The sequence below is a fragment of the Balaenoptera musculus genome, chromosome 8 (assembly GCF_009873245.2).
Source record: "Balaenoptera musculus isolate JJ_BM4_2016_0621 chromosome 8, mBalMus1.pri.v3, whole genome shotgun sequence".
Taxonomy (NCBI): domain Eukaryota; kingdom Metazoa; phylum Chordata; class Mammalia; order Artiodactyla; family Balaenopteridae; genus Balaenoptera; species Balaenoptera musculus.
Window position 1 is genome coordinate 30,036,333 of NC_045792.1, and position 19,694 is coordinate 30,056,026.

General features: G+C 36.0%; 1 protein-coding gene across 1 annotated transcript; it reads left to right on the top strand.

Moving 5' to 3' along the window:
- Positions 1 to 328: 328 nt before the first annotated feature.
- LOC118899074 (macrophage metalloelastase-like) lies at positions 329 to 6,548 on the top strand. The gene is given in 9 exon segments (XM_036860049.1): positions 329 to 433; positions 954 to 1,201; positions 1,741 to 1,796; positions 1,799 to 1,888; positions 1,986 to 2,111; positions 4,961 to 5,122; positions 5,315 to 5,339; positions 5,433 to 5,536; positions 6,448 to 6,548. Coding segments are annotated over 9 exon segments (1,017 nt in total).
- The last annotated feature ends 13,146 nt before the right edge of the window (positions 6,549 to 19,694 follow it).

The following is a 19,694-nucleotide window of genomic DNA, read 5'->3' on the forward strand; positions in this document are numbered from 1 at the left end:
GTTTATTTTATAAGGTAGATGGAAGTTGTGGCTTATTTATTTTGAAGAAATATATACTCTGAGTTGTCTGAATGAGGGATGAGTTTGATGCTAATTGACCCATTGATGGGTTAGATATTAACTGACCCACTGTTGGTCCTAGAATAAGGTCATACATGTGTTTGCATTTGTTTGAGATAAATCAAAGGATGATATCAATTGTGAGTCATGCAAAGGATTTCGTATTTACAGAGCCTGGCCTAAGAGCTATATAAAGAGAGACATTTAAGGAACTTGTACTGAAAAGGAACAGGATAAATTGGGTTAAGCTGTTCAGAAGAGGTGTAGAATGAAGTTTCTTTTATTGATACTGGTTCTGCAGGTCACTGCTTCTGGAGCTGCTTCCCTGACTGACTATTCAAGCCCTGAAGAAAATGATGTGGTATTTGTTCAGGTAAGTATTGACGCTATAGAATTTATCTAGCCTGATTTTTGTCTTTAACATTTATTGCATTGACCAGTTTTATCTTGAAAAGTACTAGTTGAAAACTGCTTCGGGAGGCTATTTGCTTTTAGTATGGTTTTTTGATGTCGTTGTTTTATTTTTATATATTTATTTATTCATTTATATATGTATGTATGTATTTATTTATTTACTTACTTATTTATTTTTGCCAAAGAGGAATGTAAGAAAAACGTGCCTGGGAAGAAGAAATTTTCCTCTACTTTTCTAGATTCTTCTGGCTGGTCTAAAAATTAAATTGACATGAGACAGATTAACAGGAGAAAAATCAAACAAAAGTTTAATAACATCTATATATGTGAGAGTTCAGGAAGAAAACTGAGTAACTCTCCCAAATGGCCAAAACCCTTGCCTTAAAAAAGCATCAGCGTGCATTTGAGTTATAAATACAGAGCTCCAACAGAAACCTTTCCACATAAAATAATGTATTAATAAATATATTTTTTTCCAGAGGTACTTGGTAACCTTTTATAGCCTTGAGATGGAAACAACTCCAATGACAAAAATGAAAGTCAATAGGAACTTCATGGAAGATAAAATCCAGGAAATGCAGCAGTTCTTGGGGCTAAAAGTGACTGGGCAACTGGACACGTCTACTCTGGACATGATGCACAGACCTCGATGTGGAGTCCCCAATGTTCATAATTTCAGAGTAATGCCAGGGAGGCCGGTCTAGAAGAACCGTTTTATCACCTACAGGTGTAACATCATAGCCAAGTATTTTTCTAATTTCCCCCAGGTCTACAGGAAACCTCCCTCAATTGTTAACACTATTCCTGTGTAAAATAGTGTCTCTAGAGGGAGGATTATTCACTCAATGGACTTGTTGGGCTTATCAGTCCAGAGCAGAGTAGAAAGGCTGTAAATAAAAGGAGAATAAAGCTGAATCTATGATAAATAAGAGAGAGGCAAGAGAAAATTTTATAGACTATTTAGATGAATAAATGCAGAAGTCTGGGAGCAGGGGCAAAAAACATGAGCTTCTACAAATGTAAATCCTTCATAATGATGACCTGTAAATCATAAATGAGTAGAAATCAAGTTAGATTCTGTTTAAGGACTAAGGTGTCCAAGGATACATATTTCTGTAGCTAATGAAGCAAGTTTTTCTCATCTGGCTTATTGATTTATGAAACGCTTCATTCTCAAATGATGTTAGCAGAAATGAAGTATTGTAATAAGACAAAATTAACACATGGTTTCCATGTATTTTTTTCTCTTTTGTTCTGTTGGTAAAGAATTAGCAATTACACTCCTGACATGAAGCCTGAGGATGTTGACTATGCCTTCCAGAAAGTTTTCAAGTATGGAGTGATGTGACCCCCTTGAAATTCAGAAATATTAATGCAGGCAAGGCTGACATCATGATACAATTTGCATTTGGAGGTAGAGAACTTGGACTTACCTCATCTGTTTCATCTGGCATGACCTATAGCATGTATAGATGTACTAATTTTCTTTTTCTTTTTTTTCTTTTAATAAGTGCATGGAGACTTCAGTTCTTTTGATGGCAGAGGGGGAATCTTAGCCCATGCTTTTGGACCTGGACCTGGTATTGGAGGAGATGCACATTTTGATGAGGCTGAAATCTGGACTAAAAGCTACAAAGGTAGGTTCCCCAAACCCCAAAACAATAGGAAAATCCTAACAAATTCTAAGTTATATCCTGTTTTTGAAAGGCTACATTCTAAGAAAGGATTATAAGATAGGAAAACTTCTTTTGATTAAAATTTTTGCCACTAAATAAAAATTTAACACTGTTTCAATTTCACTGTCTATAAATGGAGCATATTGGACTAGATTATTTTAAAGGTCAGTTCTAAGAATCTATGAAGATAAACTAATTTATTAGTATAAATTCAGGAACCTTAAGAACAATAGTATGGAAAGAAAAAAGCCATTATCTAGGGAATCAATATTTGGCAGTACAATCCATAAACTTGAGCAAACACAGATACTAATTCTGTGTATGCCAACAATCCTAGGATAGAGGTGATCATTTGCATGATTCATTGTATGCTGACAATCTCTGTGATTCGTAGTGACACATAAAGATGAAATTATATTATAGAGAATTTAGAGATCCTTATAAAGAAACACAAGTTTATAAGGTCATGTAGTCGTTTGTGATTCTGGGATAAAATTTTCAGAATGCCCAGTTGATCATTTAGCAATGATCTTGTTAAAGATCAATGTAAATACCTGTGTGTATTTACAGAGGAGCTATAATTCATCATCCATCCCAGACAGTTGGGGGATAAGGGTAACTAGTATGCCCTGTTATTTGGAGAAGTCACCATCCACCGGAAAATTCAAACCATCATATCAGAAGCCTTCCTAATCTTTCTATCAGAAATTCTAGATTATATGACTGACTCATGTGGAAAGTAAATGAAGAGAAAGTCATCAAGAATATTCTCTGCTTAGCATTCCCCCCTCTCTTGTCTATATTGCATGCATTGGATGGAGATATTTTTATAGACCAGAAAGGCTATTTGTTTTAGTCTGACACGTGGCCTAAGCTTATGAAATCCTTGATTGAGAAGTGAACTTTTTCATCCTCAAAAGACAAATGATGTAGGATTAGGTCCTTGCTGAGCCTCAAATCCTTAGTAGACATGTTAAATTTGTCTAAATTTTATCCAAGGGTATTTGGGGTTTGTAATCTCTTCATCTAACAGGAGAAACTTATTCTGGTTAGCCTCGCAGAATTTTTAAAATTCTAAAGAAACTTAGGAAAGTCATTTAATACAGATCTTTACAGATAGAGAAAAGAGAATGTTAGTGGTTACCTTGTGAAAAAGCTGGGACCAGAACATTTATTTCCTAGCTCTTATCTCAGCCCAATGTATACTTTCTACTTGCCCATGTTGCCTTATTTTAATTTGTTTGATTCTAAACTTTCAAAAAATTAAATTATCTATGAAAATTCTAACTTAAAATACTTATTCTCAGCCTAATTTTGACACAGTAAATTAAATGAACAAGTCCCACCATCTTTACTGAGCTTCTGTTAGGGTGTTATGTGATGGGGGTGCTTGGATACAGAGATGAAAAAGACACAGTCCTTTCAGAAGCCCACAATCTAAAAGGAAAGAGAACACAAACAAAAATCCATTATTTTGAGATGAGAACCAATGGTGATCTTTTGTACAAAGTAGTATAGGAATTGGGAATAAGATAAATTCAGGTTTAGGCCAAATTGTAAAAGGTTTTATTTACTCTTTCCAGCCTTATGCAGAGTGGAGAGAATCAGTGTTTGCTTCTTCTTTCTCATTATTTGAGAGAAGCAAAAGCATCCCTGAGTTAGTTACTGGACTTGTGTGTTACAGGGAATGCTTGGAAGATTTGTGTTCGTAGACATCCCCCCAGAGAGGTGTGAACTCTTTGTTCACCTTGGGTTCTGGAGAGTATTTCAAGATCAGGCTCTGTAGCTAAGTGGTGTTTGACCCTGGGAAGTTAGCTCTGAGCTTCAATTTTGCTATAGCAAAAGAAATACCAAAATGAATGCATTAGAATAGAATGCAGATTAAAAAAAATAAGTCAGGAATTTTCAAATCTTCTGAGAATTAGGAAATTTGAGAGAAAGGACACTCTCCTGTCTCTTACCTACAAAGGTGCATCCTCTGAGACATATATTAAAAAAAATGAACAGGTATGACTATAACTTGGTAGTGTAAATATGTCTAAATTGTAAATATAGTCTCTTTGATTTCATTTAGAATCATGTATAGGAAAAGGATGAGCCAAGGAATTTTTAGAGCCAAGAAATTTGGATTTGAATCTTGGCTCAAACCCTAATTTGGTCAGTTAATCTTACTGATACTGTGTCCTCATTGGAAAATAGAGAACACGATGGCTTTCTTTGGGTTGTATAAGGCTTAGACATAATGTGGTGTATTTCTCAGTGACTCATAGTACCTGGAATTTAATATGGCCTTAGATTTGGGTTTTGTAAAGGATGGTTACTAAAGACTTTTCTATATCCAGTGAAACTTGATTAAGAGTAAAAGCAGAACGGGTCATGTGGGTTGAGAATTATTTAGAAGCAATGAACCCAGCTGTGAGTTATTCCAGAAATTTAAAAAATAGAACATATTTCATTTGTCTGATAGTGCACTGGTCCTTAACCAGAGGCAATTTTGCCCCAAGAGGGCATTTAAAAATGTGTGGAGACATTTTTTTGGTTGTCAAAACTAGAAGGGGAGTGGTGCTACTTAAATTTAATGGTAAAACCAGAGATTTATAAATATCTGTAATGCCCAGGACAGCCCTGACAGCAAAGAATTATCTGGCCTATAATGTGCCAAGGTTGAAAAAACTTGTGCATGAAGGAGGGGAAATAAGTAAAGTATTGCCAAATGTTTCCCTTTTCATTGTGTTAGATGTTGTGTCATTATTTTCTAGATGTCAATATATTTTGCTGTTCTTTCCCTCTTCTGATTGGTTTCCTCTTAGGCACAAACTTGTTCCTAGTTGCTGTTCATGCGTTTGGTCATTCCTTGGGTCTTGGCCATTCCAATGATCCAAAGGCCATAATGTTCCCCACCTACAGATATACTGACTACAACACATTTCACCTCTCTGCTGATGACATACATGGCTTTCAGTCTCTCTGTGGTGAGTTGAACTTCTTTACTATTTTGCCAAATAAAGATACTCATTCATGAATAATTTCATACTATCTGCATTTGGATAAAACTTTAACATCTATCTTCTCTTTGAGGGTTTGAGTCCTATAGAAACTTGGAGTAAATGAGTGAACTATTTAGGTCCTTGGTTTTCTTATGGGTGAAGTTTAAACCCTTTCAGGAAGAGCCTTTCAGGAGAGAATAAGGTGGGTTTTGTGATTCATAATCATGAAATGCCAAGCTTAGTGTCATGAAATCCATTTTCTGATGCAGTTTCTGCTGGTTATTTCTCTGCTCAGGTACAATGAGAGGAGACAATCCATGGACCCCAGTTATCCCAAATTGATTATCACATACTTCCCAGGAATTGGCCCTAAAGTTGATTCAGTCTTCTATTACAACAGTAAGTAGATTAGGAAACCATGAAAATACTAGAAATTCCTTTTTAAAATACTGAACTGATTATAAAGCCTCTAAGATCAGAGAACAGGGATCCAAATTAGAAAAGAAAGGACTCTTCAGTTCTCCATAGGGCCACAGAGAGAAAATCCACTATGTGTCTAGCTCAGAATAGGTGGGCAAGAAAGAGTTAGGTGGAACCAATGGTGTATTTCTGCTAGGGTGGTCTATCAGACAGGGAGAATATGATTATTGCCACTTCCATGTGTCTGAGTCTCTGGAATTTCCGATCACATCAAGCTGCACAGTACACGTGAGTGAGCATATAGCAGTCAAGATTCAGGCAAGCAGGAGTCTTCTGTATGCTTTTATATCTTGAGTTCTTTACCTTCCTTTCAGTCCCTTCCACCCTTCATGGGGTCTCATGGATTGGGGCTGAGAGTGGGATGAAAGAAGCTTGAGTTTGTTTGAGTTTGTGTTTATGAATGTCTTCAAGCAAGGTCAGCATAAGCAAAATTGCTTGGGCCAAGATATTTTGGGTTTTATTCCCACCCTCGTGTCTTGTTTACTTTCCCCATCAAGGCTTCTATGTACCCTACCTGAGTCCACTCTCCTCTCTTCCACTCTGAGTTCTCCACCTGGATTGTGACTTTTCAAAAACATTTTTATTTTAAGAGTCGGCTTTAAAGACCAAACAACCTTCTCAATAAGGTTAATGAAGATATTTATGGTGAAATGACTAGAAGTAGGAAGATATCTGGGGGCAGGATACCTAGCCAAGGGACCCAACGTTTATAATCTTGAATTGGACTTTATCTAATCTAGATAACCTATAAAAACACAGATCTGTTATCTTTCTTTTTTTAAAAGAAATACAAGCAGCTAATTAAACTATTTATTTGTTTTCATTTTTAGGACACTACTATTTCTTCCAAGGATCTGACGTACTTGAATATGATGTCCTATCCCATCATATCACCAGAAGGCTGAAAAGCAATACCAAGCTATGTTGTTAGGAGTGATATAATTAATGGTGTTTGTCAATTCACATCTGTTTAACAAGTACTTATTGCATATTTGCTATGTGCCCAGTACCATTACATGGTGATATGTATCATAAGATAAGGTAAAATCTATAGGCCATAGATAAATGATTATATAGGTAAGTGATTATATAAAATACATAATAAGATTCTTCAAATTTGAAAACCCTCATTGTTGATTTTTACTGGACTCTACTACTAAGTCTGAAAAGAGACACCTTCAAAGGCCAAAAGAATATCTTGTTTCCTAACATCCTTGAACTGAGAAATTATAATTATTTCTCTGGCTTAAATAAATCAAGAAATGATTAGTTTCTATAACAATTAAATGTTTCAGTAAGGGTATCATTTTAGTTATTTTGGAGTAAAAACAGACTATACTTAGGATTTTTAAAATGATAATTAATGGAAGTAATATATAAGTAAATTATATAATTATGGTGATAATGTAATTTTATTCTATTGTCAGTGTTGATTTTTCTAATATCTTTTATAATATATATATTTTGCTCAAATCAAAACTTTGAAAGTGTTTGGTTTTTAGGAATTTTTTTCTTGAAAAACAGAACGTGTTTTGAAAATAATTCTGGACTTACTCCTAAATAAAACAAGCCTCTACATTGCTGTACCAAAGGGTGAATAAGAGATAAGGCAACCAGAAAAAGGAAAAGGTTATATTTGTTTTGGCCACTTGTCTAAGACCACCTGCATCCTTGGTCTCAAGTCCAGACAGCATTCTCCAGACTACATACAACCCCAAGGACACCTACAGTGTATGACCACAAGCCTGGAGAGAAGAAGGAATGAAATGGGAACTTCCCATTCCAGTAAAATTTTCATCACAGCTCATGTCAATTTCCTCCATGACCTTGACACACATTCTCCCTCTCTGGATTACACACATATTAAGGCTTTCACTGATAACTTATGGGTCTGTGGAATGCTTGTAGCTTTCTATGTATTTTCACACCATTGTTGATTGATATACCCAAGATCCAAGAAATGGTCAAGCCCATTTCAGCTCAAATGATCTTTTTTGACTAGTGCAATAAACTGAGATCAGGGAAAATATGAGGATCAGAAAGAATCAGAAAGATAGGGATGGAGAGTGTGGGCCTTCATAGGTTAGACCCATTCTCACATATGTGCTCCTTCAGTATAATAATACAAGAGTTGCCTTTACAAGGATTAGGGTCAAGTTACCCTTGGAAGAAATGTTATTTCTCCACGGAAAGAGGTGGGATCTATACAGAATAAGCATTACAGAAATTGAAAGGAGTCCCCTGGAGTCTGTTGATGAATACTAAGCTGCATATACACCACCAAGGGCTATGGACTGAACAATTCCCAGCGATAACACAGGGCTTGGAGCGGTTTGAGTTCCACCCAGCAAGAGTGGCAAGGTATTGAACACCTAGGGCCATCGGTAAAGTTCCCTTAATAAGAAGGCTAAATTAGCCCTAGAGTAAAGGCTACACTAAATCCACCCTAAAAAGCTTAAAATAAAACTTTGGAAAGATCAAGGTGATCTGGAAATTACTTAATACCTGCCAAAATTAAATTAAACAATTTTTAAAGGGAAAATGAAAAATCTAAGCACCTAGCAGCATAATATTCACAATGTCTAACCTGCAATAAAATGCACTGGACATGCTAAAAGGTAGCAAAATGTGACCCATAATAAGCACAACAATTAGTCAATAGAAACTGATGCAGAAATGACAAATGATGAAATTAGCAGAAAAAGGACTTTTAAAAAAGGTATACATATTTTCAAAGATTTAGTGGAAAACAGGGACATAATACAGAGAGAAATGAAAGATATGAAAAAGAAGCAAATGGTTTTAGAGCTGAAAAATGCAAATTTTCATTTGATTCATATTCAAATCTGACTTGTCATGTTCTTAGATTCTTATTGATTGCTCATTTTTGTGATTCTATTTTTATTTATTTATACCTTAAATTCGTTGTTGTTATAGTCTGGATTGATAATTAAAATATCCAAACACTTTGTGGGTTTAAATCTGTTATTTGCTGTTTCTATTGACTTTCAGTCCTAGAGCTTGTTTCCTTGTGTATTAGGTGAACTTTGATTGTGAGCTCAATTTTTAAAAATCTTAATTTTCAATAATCTAGAAGGTCTAAAAAGGGCATACTTTTTTCTTAAGAATATTGGTATATTGGCTTCTATTAGGAAGTCAGGGGATTTTTCTCATTTGGAACTACTTTGCCCCTTTTCTAGGATTTGTGGCAAGAGCCTTAAATGCAGACTTTCCACCTTACAGACTGCTCGAAATTTAGTATCCTCAAGGTCCTTCTGATAAAAGCATTTGACTTTGGGGAATTTCCTCTTTTTTCCCCATTTGTTCTTGGCTAGCTGCTCACTCATCCTTAATCTAGCTTCAGCTCACTCTGTATGAGTGTATGTGAGCACACGCATGTTTGTAGGGGAACTAGGAAAGCTCTGGAGATTTCCATTATCTTCTATAAGCCCAGGAAAGCATTGAAAAGTAGGTTTTAAGACCGAAGTTGTTTTACAGTGAAATGACTCTTTGGAATACATCATCTGCTATACTGCAGGAAGTGAAGGTGTGGCTTCTCTCTTGACTTGTTGCAAATATCTTGGAAGGCAGAGTTGTGGGCAGTGACTGGTTGTACAAAGACCATGATATTGATGAGTTAGAAAATTTGCACTGCGACTCATTATGTGATCCTCAGCAAATTAGTTGACCTCTTTGAATCTCAGGGAAAATACTATATGCCTCTTAGGTATGTTCTGAGAATTGACATAAGTGAAGCCCCTAGCACTTAGTAGGCACTCCACTGAAGCTTATCTCTTGCCATCTCAACTTCCTCTTGACCCAGAGTTCCCCAGTTTTGTTGCTTTTCTCCCCAACAGGTATGTTTACATCTCAGTAGATACTCTGCCCCATGTGGGTCCTCTTCCATTTTTTCCATATTTCCCTCATTCCCAACTACTAAAGACCATCCAAAGTTAGAAATACAGTCACCTAATTTTTGCCAGCACTATAAGTATGTAATTGTTACAAATAATAATGTTTATTAACTGTCTAGAAATTTATATATACATTTCTGTTACATATACCAAGCTCAAAGGTGAGACATTTTCCCCTCCGAGGACTCTTAGTTTATTTAACTAAAATATAGTTGGCATACAAATTATGTTAGTTTCAGGTGTACTACATAGTGATTTGACATTTGCATACATTATGAAATAATATTCACATAAGTTTATTTTTTTTTTTTGGTTTTTTTTATTGGAGTATAATTGCTTTACAATGCTGTGTTAGTTTCTGCTGTACAGTGAAGTGAATCAGCTATATGTATATGTATACATATATCCCCTCCATCTTGGACCTCTCTCTTCCACCCCCACCCCCACCCCCACACAACTAGGTCATCACAGAGCCCCAAGCTGAGATTCCTGTTCTTTATAGTATGTTCCCGCTAGCTGTCTATTTTACGCATGGTAGTGTATATATGTCAATCCTAATCTCCCAATTCGTCCCACCATCTCCTTCCCCCATGAGTCCACATGTCCATTCTCTACATCTACGTCTCTATTTCTGACCTGAAAATAGGTTAATCTGTACCATTTTTCTAGATTCCACATATATTCGTTAATATATGATATTTGTTTTTCTCTTTCTGGCTTACATCACTCTGTATGACAGACTCTATGTCCATCCATATCTCTACAAATGACCCAATTTCGTTCCTTTCTATGGCAAGGTAATATTCCATTGTATATATGTACCAGATCTTCTTTATCCATTCATCTGTCGTTGAACATTTAGATTAGTTCCATGACCTGGCTATTGCAAATAGTGCTGCAGTGAACATTGGGGTGCATGTGTCTTTTTGAATTATGGTTCTCTTTGGGTATATGCCCAGTAGTGGTATTGCTGGGTCATATGGTAGTGCTATTTTTAGTTTATTAAGGAACCTCCATACTGTTCTCCACAGTGGCTGTATCAATTTACATTCCCACCAAGAGTGCAAAAGGGTTCTCTTTTCTCCACACCCTCTCCGGTATTTATTGCTTGTAGTTTTTTGATGATGGCCATTCTGACCGGTGTGAGGTGATATCTCATTGCAGTTTTGATTTGCATTTCTCTAATAAGTAGTGATGTTGAGCATCTTTTCATGTGCCTCTTGGCCATCTCTATGTCTTCTTTGGTGAAGTGTCTGTTTAGCTCTTCTGCCCATTTTTTAATTGCATTGTTTGTTTTTTTGATATTAAGCTCCATGAAATATTTGTATATTTTGAAGATTAATCCTTTTCCTGTTGCTTCATTTGCAAATATTTTATCCCATTCTGAGGGTTGTCTTTTCATCTTGTTTATGGTTTCCTTTGCTGTGCAAAAGCTTTTAAGTTTCTATAGGTCCTGTTTATTTTAGTTTTAATTTTTATTACTCTAGGAGGTGGGTCAAAAAATATCTTGCTGTGGTTTAAGTCAAAAAGTGTTTTTCCTATGTTTTCCTCTAAGAGTTTTATAGTGTCCAGTCTTACATTTAGGTCTTTAATCCATTTGAAGTTTACTTTTGTGTATGATGTTAGGTAGTGTCCTAATTACATTCATTTACATGTAGCTATTCAGTTTTCCCAGCACCACTTATTGAAGAGGCTGCCTTTTCTCCATTGTATGTTCTTGCCACTGTTGTTATAAATTAGGTGACCATATGTGCATGGGTTTATCTCTGGGCTTTCCATCCCGTTCCATTGATCTATATTTCTGTTTTTGTGCCAGTACCATACTGTCTTGATTGCTGTAGCTTTGTAGTATAGTCTGAAGTCAGGGAACCTGATTCCTCCAGCTCCATTTTTCTTTCTCAAGATTGTTTTGGCTATTCAGAGTCTTTTGTGTTTCCATACAAACTGTAAAATTTTTTGATCTAATTCTGTGAAGAACGCCATTGGTAATTTGATAGGGATTCCATTGAATCTGTAGATTGCTTTGGGTAGTATAGTCATTTTCACAATATTGATTCTTCCAATCCAAGAACATGGTATATTTCTCCAACTGTTTATGCCATGTTTGCTTTCTTTCATCAGTGTTTTATAGTTTTCTGAGTACAGGTCTTTTGCCTCCTTAATTAGGTTTATTCTAGGTATTTTATTCTTTTTGTTGGGATGGTGAATGGGATTGTTTCCTTAATTTCTCTTTCTGATCTGTTGTTAGTGTATAGGAATGCAAGATATTTCTGTGCATTAATTTTGTATCCTGCAACTTTACCAAATTCATTGATTAGCTCTAGTAGTTTTCTGGTGACATGTTTAGGATTTTCTATGTATGCTATCATGTCATTGGCAAACAATGACAGTTTTACTTCTTCTTTTCCAATTTGTATTTCCTTTTTTCCTTTTGCTTCTCTGATTTCTGTGGCTAGGACTTCCAAAACTATTTTGAATAAGAGTTGCAAGAGTGGACATCCTTGTCTTGTTCTTGATCTTAGAGGAAATGCTTTCAGTTTTTCACCATTGAGAATGATGTTGCTGTTTTGTCATATATAGCTTTTATTATGTTGAGGTAGGTTCCCTCTATGCACACTTTCTGGAGAGTTTTTATCATAAATGGGTATTGAATTTTGTCAAAATTTTTTCTGCATCTATTGAGATGATCATAGGGCTTTTATTCTTTAATTTGTTAATATGGGGTATCACACTGATAGCTTTGTGTATATCAAAGAATTTTTGCATTCCTGGTATAAATCCCACTTGATCTTGGTGTATGACCTTTTAATGTGTTGTTGGATTCTATTTCCTAGTATTTTGTTGAGGATTTTGCATTTGTGTTTATCAGTGATATTGGTTTGTAGTTTTCTTTTTTGTAATATCTTTGTCTGGTTTTGGTATCAGGGTGATAGTGGCCTCGTAGAATGAATTTGGGAGTGTTCCTCTCTCTACAATTTTTTGGAAGAGTTTGAGAAGGATAGGTGTTAGCTGTTCTCTAAGTGTTTGGTAGAATTCAGATGGCCTGTGAAGCCATCTAGTCCTGGACTTTCGTTTGTTGGAAGTTTTTAAATTACAGTTTCAATTTCATTACTTGTGATAGGTCTGTTTATATTTTCTAATTCTTCCTGGTTCAGTCTTGGGAAATTGTACCTTTCCAAGAATTTGTCCACTTCTTTGAGGTTGTCCATTTTATTAGCATATAGTTGCTTGTAGTAGTCTCTTATGATCCTTTGAGTTTCTGTGGTGTCCGTTGTAACTTCTTCTTCATTTCTAATCTTATTGATTTGCATCTTCTCCCTTCTTTTTCTTGATGAGTCTGGCTAAAGGCTCATCAATTTTGTTTATCTTCTCAAAGAACCAACTTTTAATTTTATTGATCTTTGCTATTGTTTTCTTCATTTCTATTTCATTTATTTCTGTTCTGATCTTTATGATTTCTTTCCTTCTACTGACTATGCGTTTTCTTTGTTCTTCTTTCTCTAGTTGCTTTAGGTGTAAGGTTAGATTATTTGAGATTTTGCTTGTTTCTTGAAGTGACATTTAATTGCTATAAACTTCTCTCTTAGAACTGCTTTTGCTGAGTCCCGTAGATTTTGGGTCATCATGTTTTTGGTGTCATTTGTTTCTGTGTATGTTTTAATTTCTTCTTTGATTTCTTCAGTGATCTCTTGATTATTTAGTAGTGCACTGTTTAGCCTCCATGTATTTGTGTTTTTTACAGTTTTTTTCCTGTATTTGATTTCTAATCTCATAGCGTTGTGGTCAGAAAAGACGCTTGATACGATTTCAATTTTCTTAAATTTTCTGAGGCTTGATTTGTGACCCAAGATGTGCTCTCTCCTGGAGAATGCTCTGTGTGCACTTGAGAAGAAAATGTAATCTGCTGTTTTTGGATGGAGTGTCCCATAAATATCAGTTAAATGTATCTGGTCTATTGTGTCATTTTAAGCTTGTATTTCCTTATTTATTTTTTTGTTTGGATAATGTGTCCATTGGTGTAAGTGGGGTGTTCAAGTTCCCCACTCTTATTGTGTTACTGTCAATTTCCCCTTTTATGGTTGTTAGCATTTTCCTTATGTACTGAGGTGCTCCTATGTTAGGTTCATAAATATTTATAATTGTTGTATCTTCTTCTTGGATTTATCCCTTGATTAATCCAAATGTCCTTCCTTATCTCTTGTAGCAGGAGTGTCCTTCCTTATCTCTTTTAACAGTCTTTATTTAAAGTCTATTTTATCTGATAAGAGTATTGTTACTCCAGCTTTCTTTTGATTTCCATTTGCATGGAATATCTTTTTACAACCTCTCCTCTCACTTTCAGTCTGTATGTGTCCCTTGGTCTGAAGGGGGTCTCTTGTAGACTGCATATATATGGGTCTTGTTTTTGTATCCCTTCAGCCAGTCTGTGTCTTTTGGTTGGAGCATTTAATCCATTACATTCAAGGTTATTATCAGTATGTATGTTTCTATTACCATTCTCTTAATTGTTTTGGGTTTGTTTTTGTGGGTCTTTTTCTTCTCTTGTGTTTCCTACCTAGGGAAGTTTCTTTAGGATTTGTTGTAAATCTGGTTTGGTGGTGCTGCATTCTCTTAGCTTTTGCTTGTCTGTAAAACTTTTGATTTCTCTGTCAAATCTGAATGAGATCCTTGCTGGGCAGAGTAATCTTGGTTATAGGTTTTTCTCTTTCATCACTTTAAGTATATCCTGCCACTCCCTTTTGGCCTTCAGAATTTCTGCAGAAAAATCAGCTGATAACCTTATGGGGGATCCCTTGTGTGTTATTTTTTGCTTTTCCCTTGCTGCTTTTATTATTTTTTCTTTGAATTTAATTTTTATTAGTTTGATTAATATGTGTCTTGGTGTTTCTCCTAGGGTTTATCCTGTATGGGACTCTCTGTGCTTCCTGGACTTGGTGGCTGTTTCCTTTCCCATGTTAGGGAAGTTTCATCTATAATCTCTTTGAATATTTTCTCAGACCATTTCTTTTTCTCTTCTTCTTCTGGGACCTCTGTAATTCTAATGGTGCATTTAATGTTGTCCCAGAGGTCTCTGAGATTGTCTTCAATTCTTTTCATTCTTTTTTCTTTATTCTGCTCCTCAGCAGTTATTTTCACCATTCTGTCTTCCAGCTCACTTATTCATTCTTCAGTCTCAGTTATTCTGTTATTGATTCCTTCTAGTGTATTTTTCATTTCAGTTATTGTGTTGTTCATCTTTCTTTCTTTGTTCTTTAGTTCTTCTAGATCTTTGTTAAACATTTCTTGTGTTTTCTTGATCCATGCCTCCATTCTGTTTCTGAGATTCTGGATCATCTTTACTATCATTACTCTGAATTTATTTTTCAGATAGGTTGTCTATTTCCTCTTCATTTATTTGGTCTTTTAGGTTTTTACCTTGCTCCTTCAGCTGTAACATATTTTTTGGTTGTCTCTCTTTTTTATTTTTTTGATGGGTGGGTTTGTGATCCTGTCTTACTGGTTGTTTGGCCTGACGCTTCCAGCACGCACTGGAGTTTGCAGTCTGGAAAAAGACCCAGAGCCGGGTCTTGGTGCCGAGATGAGAACCTCCAGGAGACCTCACTCGGATGAATATTTCCTGGGGTGTGAGGTTCTCTGTTAGTCCACTGGTTCTGACTCGGAGCTCCCACCATAGAAACTCAGGCCTGTCCCCCAGCTCGTGAACCTAGATCCTGCAAGCTGTGCAGGGTAGCAAAGAAGAAAGAAAAAAAGGAGAAAAATAACAAAGAGTAAAAAATAAAATAAGATTAGAAAACTAACAGATATGTTAGAAAAAGTAAAAATACAGATGAAACTACAACCAGAATGTAAAACAGAACCACAATAGCAAAAAGAGGAAAAAAATAAAAGTCTGGAAAAGGCCTTAGCTGTGGTGGGCGGGGCTTAGGAAGGGGCGGGGTTTAGACAGTGAGCAGATGCCTATGCTTAGGTCCCATGCAGCCAGAAAAGGACCTTGGGGGGTGGGGGCAGGGCATAGGCACAGCACAGCCAGAGGGGCCCAGGAGTGCCTCTGACCTCAAGGGTGGAAGACAAGGTCTGGCATCCCAGCAGGCTCCCTGGACCTGAGTGGGTGGGGGGAATGCTAGGTGTGTTCCCCTTGATCCTCCAATCTTGGAGGGTCCCTCCCTTTTCGCCTCTCCTCTTCCTCCCCTGCTCCTTCCTATGCCCCTAGGACCAATGTGGCCAAAGAGGGCCCCAGAAGGTGGAGGACCCAGCCCAGGACCCCAGCAGGCTTACTTGGGCCCAATTGGGCAGGGGAAATGCTAGGCATACTCCCCCTGATCCTCCAAGCCCCCAAGGGTCTGTCCAGGTGTGGGAAGCCCTCCCCTCTCCCAGCCACCCCTCAGGGGTGCCAGTCCCATCCGGACTCCACTTCTCCTCCCCCTTCACTCCCCCCCCACATCCTACCTGGTCGCTCGGGTGTTCCTCCTGTCTCCTTGGGTGTAGAGGTCCCCCACCAGTGTCTGGCAGGTGCTCTAGTTGTGGGGAGACGTGAACTCCGTGTTCTCCCACCCCACCATCTTGACTCCATCCCCACAATGAGTTTAATAACCATCTGTCCCCATACAAAACTATGACAACATTATTTACCATATTCCTTATGCTGTATATTACATCCCATTGGTTTATTTACTTTATAAGTGGAGGTTTGTACCTTTTAATCCTCTTCACCTATTTCACCCACTCCACCAAATATCTCCAATCTGCTAAACACCTATTTGTTATTGTATCTATGAGTCTGTTCTCATTTTGTTTTGTTTCTTGGTTTGTTTGATTTTCAGATCCACATGTAAGTGAAATTATACAGTATTTGTCTTTTTTTGTCTGATTTATTTCACTTAGCATAATACCTTCTACATCCATCCATGTTATCAAAAATAGCACAGTTTCACTTTTTATGGATGAGTAATATTCCGATGTATATATATATATATACAACAACTTCCTTATCCATTCATCTGTCGACAAAAAGATTGTTCCACACTTGCCTATTGTAAATAATGCTGCAATAAACATTGGTGTGCATGTATCTTTTTGAACTAGCATTTTTGTTACATTTATCATCAGTTATTTTATTTTTTATTTTTTAATTTAAGTATAGTTAATTTACAATATTTTGTTAGTTTCAGGTGTACAAAACAGTGATTCAGTTATATATATATAATATATATTCTTTTTTTTCCAATTCTTTTCCTTTACATTCAACTATATTGAAAATAGTTCCCTGTGCTATACAGTAAGTCCTTGTTGTTTATCTATTTTATGTATGATAGTGTGTACCTGTTAATTCCATACGCCTAATTTATTTCTCCCCTGCCTTCCCCTCTGGTAACCATAAATTTGTTTTCTATGTCAGTGAGTCTATTACTGTTTTGTAAATAAGTTCATTTGTACTATTTTTTACATCACACATATAAGTGATATCATAAAATATTTGTATTTCCTTGTCTGGCTTACTTCACTTAGTATGATAATCTCTAGGTCTATCCATGTTGCTGCAATTGTCAATGTTTCATTCTTTTTTATGGCTAAGTAATATTCCTGTGTGTGTGTGTGTGTGTGTGTGTGTGTGTGTGTTTGTGTATATGTATATATACCACTATCCTTTATCTATTCATCTGTTGATGGACACTTAGGTTGTTTCCATGTCTTGGCTTTTGTAAATAGTGCCGCTATGAACATTGAGGTGAATGTGTCTTTTTGACTTAGAGTTCTCGTTATTTCCAGTTATATGTGCAGGAGTGGGATTGCTGGATCATATGGTAACCCTATTTTTAGTTTTTTAAGGAAACTCCATACTGTTCTCCATAGTGGCTGAACCAATTTACATTCCCACAATAGTGTAGGAGGGTTGTCTTTTCTCCCCACCCTCTCCAGCATTTATTTGTGGTCTTTTAAATGATAGCCATTCTGACCTACAACTACAACTACCTCACTGTAGTTTTGATTTGTATTTCTCTAATAATTAACAGTGTTAAGCATCTTTTCATGTGCCTTGGGAGAAATGTCTACTTAATTCTTCTGCCAATTTTCTGACTGGGTTGTTAATTTTTTTTTTTTTGATACTGACCTGTATGAGCTGTTTGTATATTTTGGAAATTAAGCCCTTGTTTGTCACATCATTTGCAAATATTTTCAACCAGTTTGAATGTGGCCTTTTTGGTTTGTTTATGGTTTCCTTTGCTGTGCAAAAACTTATGTTTGATTAGGTCCCATTTGTTTATTTTTGTTTTTATTTCTTTTGCCTTGGGAGACCAACCTAAGAAAATATTGCTATGATTTTTGTCAGAGAATGTTTTGCCTATGTTCTCTTCTAGGAATTTTATGGTGTCAAGTCTTATATTTAAGTCTTTAAAACGATTTTGAGTTTATTTTTGTGTATGGTATGAGGGAGTGTTCTAACTTCATTGATTTACATGCAGTTGTCCAAATTTCCCAACACCACTTGCTAAAGAGACTGCTTTTCTCCATTGTATATTCTTGCCTCCTTTGTTGAAGATTAATTTACTGTGTGTGTGGGTATATTTCTGGGCTTTGTATTCTGTTCCATTCATTTATATGTCTGTTTTTATGCCAATGCCATGCTGTTTTGATTACTGTAGCTTTGTAGTATAGTCTGAAGTCTAGAAGGGTTACGCTTCCAGCTTTGTTCTTTTTCCTCAGGATTCCTTTGGCAGTTCTTGGTATTTTGTGGTTCCATATAAATTTTAGGATTATTTGTTCTTGTTCTGTGAGAAATGTCATGGGTAGTTTGATAGGGATCACATAAAATCTGTAGATTGCTTTGGGTATATAACCATTTTAACAATATTAATTCTTCCAATCCAAGAGCATGGGATGTGTTTCCCTTTCCTTGAATCATCTTTGATTTCCTTTATCAATGTTTTATACTTATCAGCCTATGAATCTTTCACCTCCTCGGTTAGATTTATTTCTAAGTATTTTATTTTTTTGGATGCAATTTTAAAAGGGATTGTTTTTTACTTTCGCTTTCTGATATTTCATTGTTAGTGTACAGAAATGCAACAGATTTCTGCATATTAATCTTGTATTCTGCTATCTTGCCTAATTTGATTATCAGTTGTAATAGTTTTTGTGTGGAGTCTTTAGGGTTTTCTATATAAAGTATCATGTCATCTGCATATAAGGACATTTATATGCAGATACAAAGAGGTAACACTTCCTTTCCAGTTTGGATAGATTTTATTTCTTTTCCTTATGTGATACTATGTACATAGTATTCCAATACTATGTTGAGTAGAAGTGGTAAGAGTGGGTATCTTTGTCTTGTTCCAGAATTTAGTGGGAAAGATTTCAGCTTTTCACCATTGAGTATTATGTTGGCTGTGGGTTTGTCATAAATGGATTTTGTTATGTTGAGATATGTTTCCTCTATACCCACTTTGATGAGAGTATTTTTTGTCATTAATGAATGTTGAATTTTATCACATGCTTTTTCTGCATTTATTGAGACAATCATATGGGTTTTGTCTTTTCTTTTGTTGATGTGGTGTATCACATTGATTAATTTGTGTATGTTGAACTATCCTTGTGACCCTGGGATGAATCCAACTTGATAATGGTGTATGATCCTTTTTATGTGTTGTTGGATTTGCCTTGGTAATATTTTGTTAAGGATTTTTGCATATATACTCATCATGGATATTGGCCTGTAATTTTCTTTTTTAATAGTGTCTGTTTGGTCTTGTTATCAGGGTGATGGTAGCTTCATAGAATGAGCTTGGGAGTGTTCCCTTCTCTTCAATTTTTTGGAAGAATTTGAGAAGGATAGATATAAATTTTTTGTATGTTTGGTAGAAGTCAGCTGTACCTGGACTTTTGTTTTCAGGGAGTTTTTTGAATTACAGTTTCTATTTCACTGCTAGTGATTGCTTTCAAATTGTCTGTGTCTTCTTCATTCAGATTTTGCAGGCTGTTAAGTTTCTAGAAACTGGTTTATTTTTTCTTTGTTGTCCATTTTATTGACATATAGTTGTTCATAATTTTTTTTTCTGTTGTATTTCTGTGGTATTGGTTGTTATTTCTCCTCTTTCTTTTCTTATTTTATTTATATGGGTCCTTTCTTCTTGGTGAGCCTGGCCAGAGGTTTTCTGAATTTTGTT